Source organism: Pelodiscus sinensis, chromosome 25, assembly GCF_052426305.1.
Source record: "Pelodiscus sinensis isolate ZL-2025 chromosome 25, ASM5242630v1, whole genome shotgun sequence".
Classification (NCBI taxonomy): Eukaryota; Metazoa; Chordata; order Testudines; family Trionychidae; genus Pelodiscus; species Pelodiscus sinensis.
The window spans coordinates 7,379,085-7,398,236 of NC_143076.1; the positions used below are offsets into that span (position 1 = coordinate 7,379,085).

Here is a 19,152-nt window from a genome sequence, read left to right on the forward strand (position 1 = left end):
GGAAGGAGGCCTGGGGTGAATGGGGAGAGCCCCAGGCTGATTCTGGCTGCAGTGAAGGATGCAGGAAGGTCCCCGTATTGGTTCGTGTGGGTGCCACAGCACTGGATCAGAGAGGGACTCAGGTCAAGGACCACACTGAGGCTGTGTCTAGACTGGCAAGTTTTTCCGCAAAATCATCTGATTTTGTAGAATAACTTGCCAGCTGTCTACACTGGCCGCTTGAATTTCCGGAAGAGCACTGACGATCTCCTGTAAAATCATCAGTGCTTTTCCGGAAATACGATGCTGCTCCCGTTCGGGCAAAAGTCTTTTTCCGAAAGACTTTTGCGCAAAAGGGGCAATGTAGACAGCATAGCGCTGTTTTCCACAAAAAAGCCCTGATCGTGAAAATGAAGATCGGGGCTTTTTTGCAGAAAACCGCGTCTAGATTGGCCACGGATGCTTTTCTGCAAAAAGTGCTTTTGCAGAAAAGCATCCTGCCAATCTAGACGCGCTTTTTCCGAAAATGCTTTTAACGGAAAACTTTTCGGAAAATCATGCCAGTGTAGACGTAGCCTGAGTGTTATATGCAGCGCTGTGCAGCCTGGCCGCTGCTGTGTCGTTCCTCCTTGCGGCCCCGCTTCAAACTGCCCCACACTGCCCTTCGCCTGCACCGGGATGGGGGCTGCTCCTCTCCCCCTTCGGCAGCCTAGCCCTGCCTGCTCCCCACTCCACTCCCGAAGCTCCACTCCCCATCGATAGCATGCCGGGTACTGCCACCTGCCACTGCCCTCAGCTGTGCTCCATCTTCTTTTGAAAAGAGCACTGCCCCTGCCAGCTGTGGACAGCCTGCTGGGGGACATAAGCAAGGTGCCCTCTCTCTTTTTTCCATCCATGCACAGAATACATTTTGTTCTGTGCACCAAGGCATGTGCAGATGTGCACCACCAGCAGAAACGCAGGCTACCAGTTGTGGGCATTCTGCTACTCAGCTGGGCAGCACCCAAATCTCTCCCGAACAGCTGCCCAAATGCCCAGCGTGCAGGGTACACTGGACACGAGGCCCAGCACTCAGACTGTCCTAAGAGCTCCCTGCCCATGCTCCTTCAGAGTAGCACTGGGGGTGGGGGAGATTTTCTATCCCCTGCACCCTGACAGAGACTCTCTCAGCTGATCGATTACTAATCCCTGGCAGCAGACCAAAAACCTCAGCAGAGGTTTCCCGTCACTCAACTCTGGCAGCCTGAGACGGGGCCAGCACCAGGGGCTGAGCTTGGCACAGAAGAGGATCCGGTTCCAGGATTCAGTGAAGGGATCAAACAGCCAAAAGAGACAAGGACCAGTGGACCAGCAGAGCCCCTAGTGTAAGTGGATGAAACTTCTCCAGTGTGAACCAAAGGCGCATGCTGCTTGGGCTGATTTTTGCTTTGTGTTTCTACCAGTGGGAGCAGGGGGGAAATCCCACAAGCTACATTTGCAGCTGTAGGCCAGAGGAAATGCTCGGAATAAATCCAGACACTTGAGGCAGAAGATTTGCAACAGGTGCAGAGGACAAGCAGTTGCCCTGAGGGAATTTCAGACTCTTTTCAGATCTAGGTGAAAACTCAAAATCTGAGCACTGCCCCAGTTGGTTGGGAACCGGAAATCAGCCCCCGCTTGGGGAATATATTAAACTGGGACCATTTTCAGAGATCATGGGCCTATTTCTGAGCCAGGTTCATTTTTCACTTAGGAGCAAGTTCCCGAAGAGTCTCCATGCGTCCAGTATGGAGTGAAATGAATGTACAAAACAGAGCCCAGCAAAATGCTGCAAAAGGGTCCATGGACAAACATGCTGCAGTTTTGCCGAGCCTTAACTGAGACTCTCAGGCTATGACCCAGCAGTAAAAGTAACTTACTTTTTCTTACAGGTGCTGTCCTGTTGCAATCCAGTCCCTTACCAGCTCTTTAACTAGCTCCCTGATGGCGTTTGCCGCAGCGTGGCCAGCTCTTGCTGGAGCTGCACACCACTGCGTACCTGCTGGCTTTTACCTCTGCTATGAGCCAAACCCAGACAACCGTCAGTTGAATCCAGCTCTGAGGTTATTCAGTTCAAAAGCAGAAATGTTCAGGGTACAATTCCATATCAGGCCAAAACAATGTACAAAGCTCCTGCAAAAAATATACCCCAACCTTGAAATCAGACCCCCGTGGGCTCATGGTCTGCTTGGGTCACCACTTACTTCAGTGGGACTCTGTATGGATGCAAATGTCATCACAGGTTGAAGCAATTGCAGGATCACAGCGTGGAGTGAAGTGGATCAATACTCCACAGGTACGTCTACACAGCAGCTGGGAGCATGCGGCCCAGCTCAGGTAGACATGCCTTAGCGCTACTGGAGCGAGCGCACACACACAGCAGCATAGCTGGGGCTAGAACAGATGGTGGCTTGGGCTCACTGGCCAAGAATGTATCTGAGGGATCAGGCGTTCTCCGGGCTGCAGAGCAGATGTGCCCTACCACAGCATCTGACACTGCCGGACTCCAGTCCGGCTGGAAGCACGGTAAAAGCAGCGTCATTCCTGGTCTATCAGCCCCGATCTACACTAGGGACTTCTTTCGAAATAACAAGCTTCGCTCCACACGACAAGCCCGTCATTTCAAAATGAGGGGCTGGTTATTGCGAAATCTGTATGCTGGCCTTCCATGAGGAATAACACTTCTACTGAAATAGCCATTTCGAATAACGGCCGTGTGGGCGCGCCAGTGCTGCTTTCTCGAAATAACGAATCCCCAGAGTCATGCAAAGGAAATACTCCCCCATGCTTCCTGGGGCTCTCAGTCAAGGTAGTGCGTCCACAATAACAGAGCCGGCCTCGGACTAATTCCAAGGCTTCCCAATAGTGTGGACACGCTAGTTCGAAATCGTTATTGCGGGAGTTATTATTTCAAAATCGCTTCTTTCGAAGTAATTTCCTAGTGTGACTCGCCCTCAGTGCTAGGGGACAGTGGAAAGGAAGACGACTGGCCTAAATCTTCCTGTAACAATACAAAATGCGACAAGGTGTGTCCATAGGTGGCTGCCTGGCTGAGTTCTTAAGGAAGTGTGTTCTAATCCTGCGGGGATGCTCATGTATTAAGAACGTGTCAGCACTCCTGGACTGGAGTTCTTTATTTTTGGAAATCTAAACAAATCTCAGATGAGCTGTATAGCTGGGGAGCTCCCTGGACTCCAACAAAGCTACTAAGAGAGATTAGATCAAAGCTTTTGTGGCTGTCGTGGCATTAGGCAAACTTTTTATCAAAATTCCCCCAGAAGACTGGGCTTGGTTCAAGTTTCAGGTGAGTTTTTCTGGGAGGTGAACCTCCTTGCCTGTCATTAATACTGCATGTCGTTAAGAGCACCACACAGGAGATTATAATTCCAGGCTCGGCTGAAACTGGACCAGGGAATCGGTTTATAGCATGGACACAGTCTCTGCTCCCCATAACTGGTGCTGAGGCCGGGTGGCACTGGGGACTCAGGCAATTGTACAGCTCATCTCTAGGCCCTTTGAGGTAATGCTCATAATTGAGAACCAGCGAATGCAGTGGTCTTCAGCCCCTTCCATCGGGGACCCCATGCTGGCAGGTCCTTCTGTCTAGCTAAGAGTCTTTCCTATTTAGCATTACAGGAAGGACAGGAAGGGTGGTTGTGACCATTTTTCAGGGGTGGGGAACCTAATGTGTGGGGGCCAGATGCAGCCCCTGCCTTGCCTGGATCTGGCCCCCGAAGCTTGGGACTCCCCCCAGCCACCTTCTCCCTGGGGTTGGAGCACACCAAATCTACTAGCCTGGCCCCCCACCCCCAGGCTCTAGTGTGCGAGGGGAATGCGAGAAGTGACTTTCTCCTCGGTTGGAGGCCACATCTGTGAAGGGTTTTTCTTCACATTTGTGTGCGCCCCCACCTGACTTTTCTGGGGATCAGCGGGCCCCGACCTAAGAAAGGTCCCCCCCCCCCCGGGTTAGGGTCATGACAACCAAGCCAAGAACATCAGAATGGCCACACGGGGTCAGACCAAAGGTACATCCTGCCCGGTGTCCTGTCTGCCCATCGGAGCCAGTACCAGGTGCCCGAGAGGGAGGGGACACAACACGTGATCCCTCCCTTCACCCACCTCCAGGGAGACAGGGGCTAGGGACACCGTGTCTACCCATCGTGGCTAATGGCCACAGATGGACCCAACCTCCATGAACAAGGATCCGGATCTTTGCCAGTGGTATGACGATTTGGGGGATATTCAGGCTGGTGGCCTCTGGACCAGTGTCCACATCCTAAAGCCACCCTGTTCCGGATATGAGCTCGGTGCCTGAGCAGAGACCTCGAGGACTGACGGGGCCATGGGGAGCAACCCCCCTTTAACTCCGTGCCAGAGATCGTTCTGTGCCGGAACTGAGGCCCATGGGCAAAGGGCAGAGGGAGGCGTCTTCCCGATCACTGGCCCGTCTGTAAGAGCGCTGTGGCTAAAGAGAGGCCTTTGCCCCGCCCAGGGCTGTCAATCCGGCGCCTTTCGCAAGTGCTGGATTCAGTCCATCCCATGGGACCACGTGCACCGAGTTTAAAACAGCCTCTCTGGCCAACGCAGCAGAAGCGGGAGCTCCCAGCGCTGCTGCCTGAAGGCAATTCTGGGACCCTGGCAACGTGCCAGCTATCCGGACCGGAGACAAAAAAACCTTTGGGGGCTGCTTCCAGCCTGGGGGGAGGAGGGGAGCCAGGATTTTCCTAGTGCTCCAAGGAATCTGCTTCTTTGGCTGCTAAGTTCTTAAACTTGCATTCCCTTTGCAGGCTGTGAAAGGACGAGAACAAAACTCTGGAGCTTCCCGTTTCCTTTGGACACCTCTGCAGCTTGCAGCTTTCCTTTTCTCGGAGCGACTCCCATGCTGCCAGGAACTGAGGGGGTGCTGCCCACCTCCAGGGCCAGAGGAGAAACCCATCTGCAGCAGACAGTGCCTCACTCAGATCGGCACAAGCTCCTCTGAGCAGCATTGCTATGCCAAACGAGTTAACCTGGAGCCACAGAGCCAGCCTCTGTCATCGGGCATTGGACAAAGAGGGTGGGAAGAGACTGCAGGAGACACCCGTGCGTCTTTGCTTTCCTCTCTTGGAAATCGTCATCCACCTACACTCTTTCCCACCGCTCTGCAACCACCGTACAGCTCAAAAACCACGAGTCCAAGCGAGCACACGTGGGAACGCACAGGCGAGCACGGTACACACACTCATGCATGTCTATAAGCACACGTGTGCGCATGGACATCTCTCAGCATCCGCATGGTCTATTCAACCCGGAGTAGGAAGGTTTGAATAGCAATTTATTTTCACGGTGGATCATCAGCATGGTTAGAACTCCAGCCAAAACACAGTCCTCTGTCACTTGAGCTGAAGGACTGACTCCAAGAGAGCATACAACAGTAGGTTGTTATCTTTGATTGGCAATGGCTACCAGAAGTGTATTATGCCCCATGGTTTGCATGTCCTTGGGAGAGCATGCAAGGTGCAAAGGTGCATCTCTTCACAGACATTGGTGCACAAGTGTTTGTGTCTCTGGACACCTATCGCCAAACAAAGTCTCTTGTTAAACTCCTGTAGTGGACGGGCCAAGTGTCAAACAAGCCAAGCACATGGCCACGCCGGAGCGCTAGCTGGATGCATTCAATCAGAGCTGAGCCCACGTCCGCTAGGGATGCAGCCCCTGTACGTGTAGGACTTTTCACTCTTTCCTACCAGCCTCATTCATAAAAAGGAAAATGGCCCAGCTGCTGAATCAACCCTCCCCCCCCCCCATCCCTTTGTTCTAGGCTGACGCCACAGGATCACTCGCGGTGGAGTACGTCTCTACCTGCCCATGTCTGTGCACAGAGAGGCACGTGACCCAGCTACACCCCCTGCTGCCACTCTAGTGGGACCAGACACAGAGGCATAAAGACCAATTCACACTCTCCTTCCCTTTGGGGGTGGGATGGAACTGGGGGGCAGGCAGTGCCAGCTCCCTGCATCCGTACCCCACTGTCACCTTTGCTGCCTGGTGCCTGCCTGCGGGCACCGCACTCCAGCGCCTGCTGAAAGCCTTCTGGTCACGGATGAAGGAATGGCCTCTCAACATGACGCAGGGCTCCTAGCGATGGGGGATAAGTCCCGGGACAGCGATGGGGGATAAGTCCCAGGTGTGAGAAGCGCTGTCTGCCCAGGCCACCTCCTGGCTTTCCATTACCCTTACACACCGCCGGGCTAATGAGGATCACAGCTGAGAGACAACCGCCCTTCTCTTCTGCTCCCGGGAGCCCCGAAACCTGGCAGTTCTGCAGTAAGCGAGCAAGGGCATGGTAAGAGAAAATTGACAACATCACAGCTGGAGGGGACAAGGCAGTGAGACCAGTGAGGTGTAGTCCAATGTTCCCTCTGAGTGCGGAATAAATGTGTTATGTGCACCAAAGCACACGTGAATGTGCACCACCAATAGAAACAAAAATCCTAGCTGTGAGCACTCGGCTAAGCAGCTGGGTGGCATTTGAATCTCTCCTAAGTGGCTGCCCAAGTGCACAGCTGACAGGGAACACTAGTCCCTACACAGGCATCATTGCTTATGTTTCCAAGGGCAGAACCAAGCCCGAATTTAATTATTTTTCCCTGCACCACTTCAAAAGAGAGACTCAACCAGCATCTCCTAGTCTCCCCACAGGAGCCGGCCCCACCTTGCGTCCACCCTTAGCACCGTTCCCCTCACTGACGCAGAGCAAGAGAGCTTAGATTTTGCCCGACACACCCCGCAGACATCAATGTAGCAACTGCAACATACAGCCACTGAAAAGTCGCTCCTGAGCACGAGAGAGTTTCAATCGCTCGTTGTGAAACCCGTAATTAAACCCAATCATTGAAAGAAAAAAAGAAGAAAGATCCATGTCATCAGAGAGAGGAGAGACCTATTAGATGACCCAAATGCCAGTGGAGGAATGGGGGTCCGGGGAAAGGTCATCCCAGACAACACACTGACTGTGATCAGAGACATTATGTTTTTGGCAGCATCCTCGGCTTCTGCATCCCTTGAATACAACTCATCTCTTCCCTTTGAACAGCCCCCAGCGTTGCTAGCAGAGGAGGAGGGCCAGGCCCCTACCAGCACTGTGCGCATCTCTGACCGCTCCCTGCGAGGCATGGGACTCCCAGGCTGGAGCGTACACGCAATGGGATTTTAACGAGCAGGTCTGCAGGCAAGGCACACTGCTGTCTGCATGGCATCAAACTGCCACCTCTCCCATCACTGACTGCTCCCCGCTCAACACGGAGAGCCTGCTTCTGGCTCTCACCACATGCCTGCGGATGCCCATGAACCAGAGGATTCAGAAACTTCAGGGACAACGTCTACTTTGTGAACACACAATCCCAGCTCATGCGTATTGGGCATGCATGGAGGCATCTTTAACAGCAACATCAGCCTCAGAGGACCAGCACTCTGGTGATCCCCTCATCCAGCCACATACACGTCTATGTCGTCTCCAAAATGACCAGGCCAGAGCTGACACCAAGATCACAGGCAAAGACCTAGTCACACTCCCCTTCCCCTGTTCAGTTCTGTTTAAGCGAGGGACCTGGGGAGTCAGTGAATGGTAACTCCCTGCCTGGCATCCAGATCTCACTGCCAGCTTTGCTGTCTAGCCTCTATATTTCTCTGCGTGGCACCTGCATTCCTGTGACGGGGGTAACAGAGTTTGCCCTCTTCATTCCTCTGCAGACACCAGGGTGCTCTCTGCGGACAGTCTATTCCCTACGTCAGCAGCCCTTCTGCCCCCGCCTTGTCCACTGGCCCCGCACGCAGGAACTCAGCATGACCCTTTCTTCCCCTGCTCAGGGGTCTAAGCCCACCCCGCTCAGGACAAACCCAGTCAGTGTCTAGTTAAGCAGCAGCCTCCCCGGGCAGCCGGCTGGTTGCCCCCTGGCATGCCCCAGGGGCCGGAGTGCCCACAGAACCCCCCCCCCCCAGATACCCAGAGAAAAACATCTGCTCCTACCTGAGGGTGGCGCTCTCCCCTTGCCTGACGGTCACGTTGTCCATGGCTTTGGGGAAGGTGGCATCTCCGCTGCGCACGGGCACTCCTGCGGGCACAAGGAAGAGCAGCCTGAGACCCAGGACGACCAGGCATCTCCAGGGCAGGACTAAGCACCCACCGACCCCCATCCTGGGCAGCCGGGACTTTCCAACAGGCCAAAACCACACCCGCCCAGGCCCCCGGGAGCCGGGGGGGTGGGGAGCAAGCAGGGTGGGGGCGCAGGGCAGCCCCGGAGCTCCTCGGAGATCAGCAGCGCCCCTGGAAATCCAGCCTCCTGCGGAGCATCCGGAGGGAGTCCCCGCTGGTCCTGGGGCGAGGCGGGGGAGAGGAGGGAAGGTGCGACGCGCTGGCTCCTCCGCTCGCTTTGCCCAGGCGCAGCCCCGCGCGATCTAAGCTCCCATCTCCGGGCGGCGGAGGGAGCCGGTGCAAACCGGGGCTCCTGCGCTGGGGCCGGGGCGCAGCGGGCGGGCGGCAGGAGCCCCGGCCGGGCGCAGGGCAGCAGCGCGGCGCGGCTCAGCGCGGGCAGGACGCGGCGGCGGCCGGGGCGAGGCGAGCGGCGCGCAGGGGAGGCGCGCAGGAGCCGGCGGCTGCCCCCACTCTCCGCAGCCCGGCTGCGCTCTGCCGGCCGGCCGGGAGCAGCGCCTCGGAGCGCGCCCTGCCCGGGGTTGTCATGGCAGCTGCAGCATCCCTGCCCGGCGCCGGGGCCCGGCCCAGCCCCGCTGCGCGGCGCGGCACCGGCCCCCAGCGGCTGCGGGGCGCGCCCGCCTTAACCCTGCCCGCGCCGGGCCGGTTGGGCTCCCTCCCTCGCCGAGCGAGCCGCCCCTCCCTCCGACTCGCAGGCCCCGGCGTGTTACGCGCCCGCTTTACAGCTGGGGAAACTGAGGCACGGAGCGGCACCCGCGCGTCAGGGGAGGAAACGCGACCCACCTACCCCAGCCCGCCTCCCAGTCCTGGGGCGAGCCGTAACTCCGCGCCGGCCAGCCTCGCTCCTCCGCGGCTGCGGGGACAACTTTTAACCCGCAGCCCGCCGGGGCCCGAGACGCTTTTTTATTTCTTTATTTTTCAATCACCCCGCGGAAACAGCGCCGTTACTTACGCCTCCGAGCGCCTGGCCCCCTCCCTCCGCAGCTGCCCGACGTGTTCCCGTTTCTAGGGACCATTTCCCACCGGGAAAAGCACCCGCCAGCCCGGAAAAACTCAGGCCGGTCCTTAGAGGGACAGGGGCAACGCAGACAGCTGAGGCACAAGCCCGTAGTGTCAAACCAGGGGCCAGGCCCTGTAGTGGCTCCTTGGGCCTCGCTGGGTCTGCCTGCCAGGGCACGGAATTCCTAGTGAAATATGGGAGCTGCAGCCCCCCCCCAGCCCGTGCAGCGCCTCTTGCTTGAAAGATAAACCCACCCGGGAACCGAGGGAGACTCGCCCAGGACTCCCGCCCGCTCTGGCCCAGCACCGCTGGCTGCTTATGTGATTGCTGCCACCCAGAGCCGGTTTCAAACCCGTGACCTAGATGTGAAAAGATCCATAACCTGCTACTAATCCCCCGAGTCTTCCAATCCCCTGTAAACTACTATTTAATTCACTAACTGTGCTATTTAATTTCTCAGACATTATGAGATGTGTCAGGCAGCGAGGACGCTCTCAAATCAAGCTTTGTTAGTATTATTAAGCATTGTGGTGTATGAGAAGGGGATTTTTCCTGTTTTGATCTCTTTGCACCTTCCGGTGCCATTTCTTTTTTAAAGAGTGATTGCTTTGAATGCAGCACTGGTAGCAGGTGCTGGACTGACAACCCCGGAGGCAGAAGTCATATTTATCATCAGCGTCCTCCTAGAAGGAGTGAGACAATCAATCCAACTACATTTAAGAAGGAGCAAAACAGGGTTGCCAGTGGCAGCAAGGAAGGGGCGGGCATGGCCCAGGCAATCCCTAAAGTTTTGCTGAGGGCATACAACACAGCAAAGTTAGCTGAAAGCACAATATTCAGGGTGCCAGGTGGAATGGAAAACTAGTTTGTCTCAAGCCTCATCTAGACTGGCATAATTTTCCACAAATGCTTTTAATGGAAAAGTTTTCCGTTAAAAGCATGTGTGGAAAAGAGCGTCTAGATTGGCACGGACGCTTTTCCGCAAAAGCACTTTTTGCAGAAAAGCGTCCGTGCCAATCTAGACGTGCTTTGTGCAAAAAAGTCCCGATCGCCATTTTCGTGATCGGGGCTTTTTTGCGCAAAACAAATCTGAGCTGTCTACACTGGCCCTTTTGCGCAAAAGCTTTTGTGCAAAAGGACTTTTGCCTGAACAAGAGCAGCACAGTATTTCCGCAAGAACACTGACAATCTTACATGAGATCGTCAGTGTTCTTGTGGAAATTCAAGCGGCCAGTGTAGACAGCTGGCAAGTTTTTCCTCAAAAGCAGCTGCTTTTGCGGAAAAACTTGCCAGTCTAGACACAGCTTTAGAGTTCTGCACTGTCACACACAAGATCCCTAGCCCCCCATACAAAGAGCAGGCTGCTTCCCAAGCCAGAGCCACACCACCAACTACCACCGCTTTTCTATCTCCCTGCAGACTGATGGTTGAGCCTTCCAGGCGCACGCTTCCCTACAGAGGCCTCCAGCCTGCAAGCAGGATCAGGAAAAAACCCTTAAGAGTTCAAGTGAAAACTTGATGGTTTGAAAGCACCATCGTGCGATATGCTCTGGCATGAGGAGAGGAGGCTGTTCAGTCTCTGCAGCTGACAAAGGGTTAAACTGGCTTAGTGTATTGTTCCCTCTGTTGCTGTGATGCCTCAAAGCTCCAGAAAGGATCAGGACCCTATTCCACCCCAGCCTACCAACCAGAGGGGAAGATACCTAGGAGCAGTGTGGAGAGTTGTTCCATAGGAACCTGAGAACTGGGCTTATTTCACAGGGCTCTGTCCAATTCTCCAAGCTGGCTGTTGGTAAGAGACCCTTCTCCTTCAGCAGTCCTCAAAAGACAATTGCATTAATAAAGGGAACTCTAATATCCCTTCGGCCAACCTCCTCTCCACTCGGTGAGCACTCCTTAAATCAAAGGCTCTCAAGGCTTGTCCGGTGGAGGGGGCATTCAGGCAGACGCCTGCCATCCAGACAGTGTTATTCCATTGTACATAAAACCCATGAGATGGCTTGATCCCTGGAAAGTTGGACAACACTCACTGAGACTCCAGATCCTCCCACCTCATGCGCTGGGCTGTCAATCATCGGATGAACCCTCTTTGGTTCCTTTCAAAGCCTGGGGGGGCATCGGGTGGGGAGCGCTTCCTCCCATCTCTCACACCTCCCTCATCTAAAGGATGGTCCGCAGAGGGACTCTAGCCTTCATCCATGGGCCCTGCACAATCCCTCGGCAATGCCATCGCACCCTTCATGCCTATGCGGCCTCCACTCACTTTTTCCAGTGGATTTAGACACAGCACAGAAGGACTCTCGCATGAAAAGGGCAGGGATAGGAAACAGTGAGTGTGTTTGTCCCTTGTCAAAAGCCAGGCGGCCTTTCATGGAATCAACTGACTACACCACCCCGTGCTCCCCGGGGTGAACTTTCCACAGTCTAGACTTCCAGCCTCTGAATACATTCCCCTCCCTGATTAATACAAGAGAGTGGCACTGGGGATGGAAATGTTTGGGGTGCAGAGGGTGGAAGGTACTTGAGGAATCTGGATATGGGGGGATATGAGAAAGATTTGAGCAGCTACACAATCAGGAGAGCTGAAGCATCCCCTAAACTAATTTGGACCATGCAGAGCTCTCCTCCCAAAGCAGGATACCTACCAAGTGGCAAATGTTTCAACCAATGAAATAAAAGAAACAAGCGCTAGGTCAGCAGGGCATGATTTCATTGGCTGATCCATGATGTTGTGATTGAGTGAAGCATGAAGCAGCATGCAAGGTGGGACAGATTTCTGACTTTGCTACTGACCTCCCCTTTTGACCTTGGGCAAGTCACTTAGTCGCTCTGTGCCTCAGTTCCCCTTCTGTACAATGGGGATAACAGCACAGCTCTATCTCAGATGGGGTCTGTGAGGGTAAATGTAGTAATTATGAAGGGCTTAGACTGTATGGCAACGGGGGCAGTTAGAATAGAATAGAATAGAATAGAATAGAATAGAATAGAATAGAATAGAATAGAATGAGATGTGGCAGCAGCAGGAACTTGTCAATGCTCTGATGATTTTCAGTCCTGTCCCCTCACAAACCCTGCCTGCACATACCAAGTCCTACCGACTCCCCACTTCATTTCCTGGCTCCCCCTCTTGCACATACACAATGTACAAACAAATCCGCCTGTCGCAGCTCATCCCTTCGCCATTCGCCGTAATTGGTTCAGATTTATAAAATATCCAGAGACAGAAAACACATGCACGCAACCAGAGAAGAGATAAAGACAGGCACATTCCTTTGAATAATTGTGTGACTCCAGGAGCCGGGGAGCCAGCCGCCGAGTCCAGCTGCGAGTGTGCAGCAGCAGAAGAGAGAGAGCTTTGTAGCTTCCTCTGGGGACACCGGCAATCATTTTCCATTGCTGGATTAGGACCAAGACAGAAGGCTGGGGTCTGACACACATGGGGGGGGGCAGAAGGGGGGCACTTACAGACTGGCATACAACTCAACAGGCAACGTGGCATCTTTTCTGATCTTTCTTCACACTCCTACAAAGACCAGTTTTCCTTATGCCAGTTGCCTGCCCAGAGCAAACACAGCAAGAAAAATATTCCCAAACTGCTCCTTCTTTCTAACAAGGCTAAATGTCTCCCTCCATAAACACAGGCACAGGAAGCCCTACTAAGCAAGGCACAATCTGGCAAGGAGAGGGCTGGCGAAGAGGACAGTGGGAGGTAAAGGGAAGAAATTCGATGGGTTTAAAGATGGCCTAAGCTGGGATAATATTTCCCCCGGGTTCTCAAAAAGTGGAGGGAAGGGGGCTGTGTCCCCTGATGAGGCTAGGAAAGGCAAAGGGGCAATAATCCATGGGTCTAGTCTACAGAGAAATCTCCAGGGGCCTTCTGAAGGAGGTAGAAGGCACCTGAACGAGAGCAAAGAGCCCTAGAATCTCGCAGTCTCCTAGGCGCGGTGGCTGGGAGTGTGATGGGTCTGGCGCGGAGAAGCCGGGTGAACTCCTGGCTGTGTCAGTGATGCAGAATGCTTTTGAGCTAGGGATGGAAATACCCATTAAACCAGTTAGCCGGTCAAGTGACTGAAATGATATCGTTTAACTGGTTAACCATTGGAGGGCTGGTGCAGAGCCGCTGCCATGGCCGAGATCCTGCCGGTCAACCCGCTGTGGGCAGGCGGCTCTGCCAGCCTGGCTCTCCATGGGTGGGGCTGTTCCACGCCGGCCCACTGCTGGCGGGAGGGGAGCTGCTCTGCAGCAGCCTGGGAGATGCTCAAACCAGGCTTCAGGGCTGCCCAGGCCTGGCTACCGCGGGTGGAGGGTTGCTCCAGCTGGGCCGCCGGAGGCAAGGGGCTGCTCTGGCCGGACCTGCTGCTTCTGAGGCCCAGCCTGGTTACTGGGTAAGTATGCTGGTAAGGGTAATGCTTGCCAGGTAACCAAAATGATTAGGGGGCTGGAGCATATGACTTATGAGGAGAGGCTGAGGGAGTTGGGTCTGTTTAGTCTGCAGAAGAGAAGAGCGAGGGGGGATTTGAGAGCAGCCTGCAACTTCCTGAAGGGAGGTTCCAAAGAGGCTGGAGAGAGGCTGTTCTCAGTGGTGACAGATGGCAGAACAAGGAGCAATGGGCTCAAGTTGCAGTGGGAGAGGTCCAGGTTGGATATTAGGAAAAACTATTTCACTAGGAGGGTGGTGAAGCAGTGGAATGGGTTCCCTAGGGAAGTAGTGGAGTCTCCATCCCTAGAGGTGTTTAAGTCTCGGCTTGACAAAGCCCTGGCCAGGTTGATTTAGTTGGAATTGGTCCTGCCTAGAGCAGGGGGCTGGACTTGATGACCTTCTGAGGTCTCTTCCAGCTCTATGGTTCTATCAATATTCTGAGCTGAAGTTTACTCGTTGTTTTAGAGAGCAATTGGACAGCGAGTGCAAAAATGAGAGCAGGTGAGATCGGAGAGGCAGACAATGCAAAATTTAGCAATTCGTAAGGACCCACGTAAACATCTTTCTACCCTTGACCCTCACGGTCCCTTCACTGTTCAGCTATAACCTTCAGCTTCGAGGAAACGCTTTTTCATGCAAACCTCCCCACGTGGCTCTGATGCAAAGAAATGGCCCCTGGGTTTTGGAGAGGGTTTTGAAGCCTTCCAGAGTACACAGGCTGACTTTCCAGGGGGGTTAGTAAAACTAGAAATAAGTGTGAGCAACATCTCCAAATCGGAGGCATTTTGGATTGGCTTGAAGATGCAAAAATCTGCAGCCAAGGTTTCTCTGTCAATGTCTAGTCAAAGGTTGAGTGTTCACTGAAGCCAGGTCAATTTCACGTTCAGTTTTGCTGCAAACGTCTGGCTCAGTTTTCATGTTGAGCCTACATGTGGGTGTGCGTAGGAGGCAGTTGATGTATAGGTACACACATAATCAAAGTATTACACTACTCAGAAAATATATAGCTACCAACATGGAAGAATTTCATTTCAGATAAAATTTCACCTGCAGAAATTCTTGGTATATTCAATTTATAGAACCAGACGATGAACATTTTGCTTTAGTTTACAGACTCATGTGGAAAGAATTCAGACACTACAGCATAAAAAGCCTGACGATGGATCGACAGAGACAATTTGGAAATTGCCACATCTCCTCTGAAACTTAATTGATACAAAATTCATCACTAATAGCCACAGTAACACCTGTGCACGAAACACCCTCAGTGTAGACACACAATTATTACATCAACCTCTTTCACGCTATCATGCCGAACACTATCCTTAAGCAACCTTGCGGTTCCAAATGTGCTCTGCAAAACCTCACGCTCACTACAGAAGCGACCCTCTCATTAAAGTCCACTGCTCTTTAAAAGTCTTTAAAAAAAAATCAAGAGTCATTGAAGATGCAAAGGATTCACGCCCCTTCACACTGACACAGGACATGGTGACTAATTATGTTCCACTGCTAATAGTGGCCCTAATTAGGAACCAGCGGCAGCATGTGTTATATGAATGGGGACTTTTCAGAACTCCCCAGAGAATTCCTCCCAGGAACAGAGATGATGCTTACACATGATCCACTGCATCAGATCTCAAAGGCTCCCAAACAACAGTTAATTCCCCTACCCTCTGTCTCCATCTGAGAAGGGACTCATTTGCCCTCTCCCCGTCCCTTTTTTTTCAATCCCCTGCCAGTAATTTCCTATCACGGCCTGGTAGCGTGCAGGCGAATGGGATAATGCGTCTTGTGCTTGCTCCTCCCCCTTCATGTCTCTCAATTCCCAGGCTCCCCAAACCCCAATACTGCTCCAGTTCTGGTCTGGCTAATGCTTTCCGGGAGCTGCCCCAAATAATTGTTTGATTTAGTCTCAGCAGTAACAGAAGCAGCTGCTGTCACATTTGAAGAGGAGTGATGATTATTAGCAACATATTTATTGAGTTTAAAAAACATAATACAAGAGGCACCGTTAATCCCCCAATAAAGATGCCGTTAATATTTAACTGGCATTTATTTAAACTTACAGTAACTGTCCTATTAAATTTAAATTAACGGTGCATTTGGGAGCCTTCCCCTGAAGCTTGGCTAGGATGCCAGCACACCAATCCTCCTCCCTGCACTTTACACCAGGTGCTTGGCAGAAAGGATACGTCTGCACAGCAACATTATTCTGAAATAACTTAGTTCCCGTCTACACAGCAGGCAGTTATTTCGAACTCGTGTCCAAACACTGGCATGCTGGAGGACTTCTTACTCTGACTCCTGTAACCCTCATTGTACGCGGAGCACCCAAAGAGAACATCTCCTTTGCCCTTTGACAAGCGAGTGAGTCTCTCCCGTCTCCGCTGCCTGGGTCTCATTTTAAAAAGGAACTTCACTCTTTGCAGCCCCGTGACAAGCTACTTTGGAGGCTGAGCAACGAGCTGGATTTTGCAGCGTTTTGTCGGCTCACTTGAGCGCCACGGGGGCTGCTTGGGTGTGTGGGGAACAGCCACATGCTTAAAAGTTGCATGTTTGGCTGCAATGGTTAGGTCCTACCATGCAGTGCCCAACCGGCTTAGGTGGCCAATGGAGGAGTCCCCTTTCCTGTGAGAATCCTCAGGCGGTTGAAAGTCATCCTCAACTATCTTCCCTCAGCCCCAGCGTGGCCGTACCGTTGCTAGGAGTAAGCTTCTGTTGGCTGGTGGCCAGTGGATGCTAGAACGGCTCCATTTTGCTGGGGCAAATTCACGGGCTCCATTTTGGAAAAGCAGGGGGAAGCAGCCAGTCATAGCAGGTCGTGGCTTGATTTTCTTCCCGGCCCCCTGACTGTCAGGGAGCGAGGGGAAAGTACACAAGTTCTGCGCATGCCTCTCACTCCTGGCTGGTAAAAGGAAGGCAGCAGGTTAATGGGGAGCAGGTTTAAAACTAATAAAAGAAAGTTCTTCTTCACACAGCGTGTAGTCAACCTGTGGAACTCCTTGCCAGAGGAGGCTGTGAAGGCTAGGACTATAACAGAGTTTAAAGAGAAGCTAGATAATTTCATGGAGGTTAGGTCCATAAAAGGCTATTAGCCAGGGGATAAAATGGTGTCCTTGGCCTCTGTTTGTCAGAGGCTGGAGAGGGATGGCAGGAGACAAATCGCTTGATCATTGTCTTCGGTCCACCCTCTCTGGGGCACCTGGTGCTGGCCACTGTCGGTAGACAGGATACTGGGCTAGATGGACCTTTGGTCTGACCCAGTACGGCCGTTCTTATGTGCTTATGAAGGAGCAGAGGAGTAATTCACAGAACGAAAGCACTTTCCCCTCGCTCCCTAGCAGTCAGGGGAACAGAAGAAAAGCAAGCTGCCTCCTGCTATTCTCGGCTGAAGCCCCGCCCCCCACTCTCCCGAAATGGTGCTCTTGGGCAAATTAGAGCAACCTTTAGGCTGCTCTGATGTATTATGGGCTGGCCCTAGCATATGGGCTCAGAGGGAGATGGGGTGCCCTATTGTCTTAAAGATGCTCTCTGCACATTGCTTGGAGCGTGAGTCCATGCATTCCTCAGCCACACGGAAAAATCAGAGCCCAATTCGCTGCTCCACTTGCCTGCGTTTACCCAGCAAACACAAACTAATTATTTTATTTATGTGGCGCCACAGCTGTACGTGTCCCTTTCAGATTTATCTCCGGAGCCCAAAGAAAATATCCTGGAAATCCAGAGCAGTACTGGCACAGTGGAGGTTATTAAACGGGATTGATCTTCGCTCTCCTTGGTACAAATCAATGTTGTTTTCATATCAATCTGAGTCTCATGGCATTGTTGGGAACTTAGTTGCTTCCAGTAACATGTAAGTTGTCATTGCATGATCTCACCAAACTAAGTGACTGGGCAACAAAATAGCAAATGAAATTTAATGTGGATAAATGTAAATTAATGCACAATGGGAAAAATAATCCCAACTATACATATAATATTACAGGGGCTAATTTAGCTACAAGTAATCAGGAAAGAGATCTTGGAGTCATCGTGGATAGTTCTCTGAAGATGTCAACGCAATGTGCAGCGGCAGTCAAAAAAGCAAACAGGATGTTAGGAATCATTTAAAAATGGACCGAGAATAAGATGGAGAATATCTTATTGCCCTTATATAAATTCATGGTATGCCCACATCTTGAATACTGCATACAGATGTGGTCTCCTCATCTCAAAAAAGATATACTGGCATTAGAAAAGGTTCCGAGAAAGGCAACTAAAACGATTAGAGGTTTGGAACGGGTCCCATATGAGGAGAGATTAAAGAGACTGGGACTTTTCAGCTTGGAAAAGAGAAGACTAAGGGGGGATATGACAGAGGTCTATAAAATCATGAGTGGTGTGGAGAAAGTGAATAAGAAAAAGTTATTTACTTGTTCCCATAATATAAGAACTGGGGGCCACCAAATGAAACTAATGGGCAGCAGGTTTAAAACAAATAAAAGGAAGTTCTTCTTCACACAGCGCATAGTCAATCTGTGGAACTCCTTGCCTGAGGAGGTTGTGAAGGCTAGGACTATAACAGGATTTAAAAGAGAACTACATAAATTCATGGAGGTTAAGTCCATCAATGGCAATTAGCCAGGATGGGTAAGGAATGGTGTCCCTTGCCTCTGTTTGTCAGAGGGTGGAGATGGATGGCAGGAGAGAGATCGCTTGATCATTATCTGTTCGATTCACTCTCTCTGGGACACCTGGCATTGGCCACTGTTGGCAGACAGGATACTGGGATGGATGGACCTTTGGTCTGACCCAGTATGGCCATTCTCACATTCTTATGCATGGTCACACATTGCTTCTCGCCTTCGTCTGAGCAGGGCTAAACCAAGTGCCAGAGACATCGATTGGTGTCCGACGAAAGCCATCAGTATCTTATAGGCATATTGAATTATCCCAGGGCTCTACAATTCACTCCAGGCTGAATTTTTATGATTCTAGGCCCAAATCTTCACCTGTGACGTTCATGAGCGCTGGAGTCGTCGGGTTAAAACCCGCAAACAAATCATTTCTAGTTGGATGGTTTTATTATTCTTTTGCTCCCTGTTTAACCTGTAAATTCTCTGGCGGTAGAATCACAGATTATGAGTAACGAGTGTGTTTTTCATTACGAAGGCATGAAGAACCTGGCACAATGGAGCCCACTAACAGAGGCTTCCCAGATCTGGCTGCAGGTGCTGACGTTTTTCTCCAGCAAATCAAACTTTACACAGGGAAGGTTTTATCACTAAGTCTCCTCCTTCATGGAATGTGGGCTATTAATGTAAACTTCAGAAGAGTACAAATCTCTAGCCAGCTCCTGCAGGGTCAGTTTCTCAAGACCACCGCCTGGGAATGAAAACAAGTCAATCTATACCATGCAACTTACCCAGTCCTCCTGCCCTTTCACATCCCTCCCCCTGCCTGCGATCATGGTACCCCTATATCCTTAGTCACGGGATGCAATCATGTGACATCTAGATTAAGGCTTCACCTCGCCAAAGGAGAGGCTCCGCCCAGGACTCCTGT

At 52.2% G+C, this 19,152-nt stretch overlaps 1 protein-coding gene across 5 annotated transcripts in view; it reads right to left on the reverse strand.

Annotated features, from left to right (window-relative positions):
* LOC102451467 (neurotrimin) overlaps positions 1–19,152 on the reverse strand; it is a 740,339-nt gene that overhangs the window by 301,084 nt on the left and 420,103 nt on the right. For 2 of the 5 annotated variants that reach the window (XM_075909354.2, XM_075909355.2), the window contains exon 2: positions 8,006–8,090. In XM_075909354.2, the coding sequence (XP_075765469.1) occupies positions 8,006–8,090 (85 nt within the window). Of the gene's footprint in view, positions 1–8,005; positions 8,783–19,152 lie in introns of those variants that run through there. The other 3 variants (XM_075909357.2, XM_075909356.2, XM_075909353.2) reach the window with 2 other exon arrangements.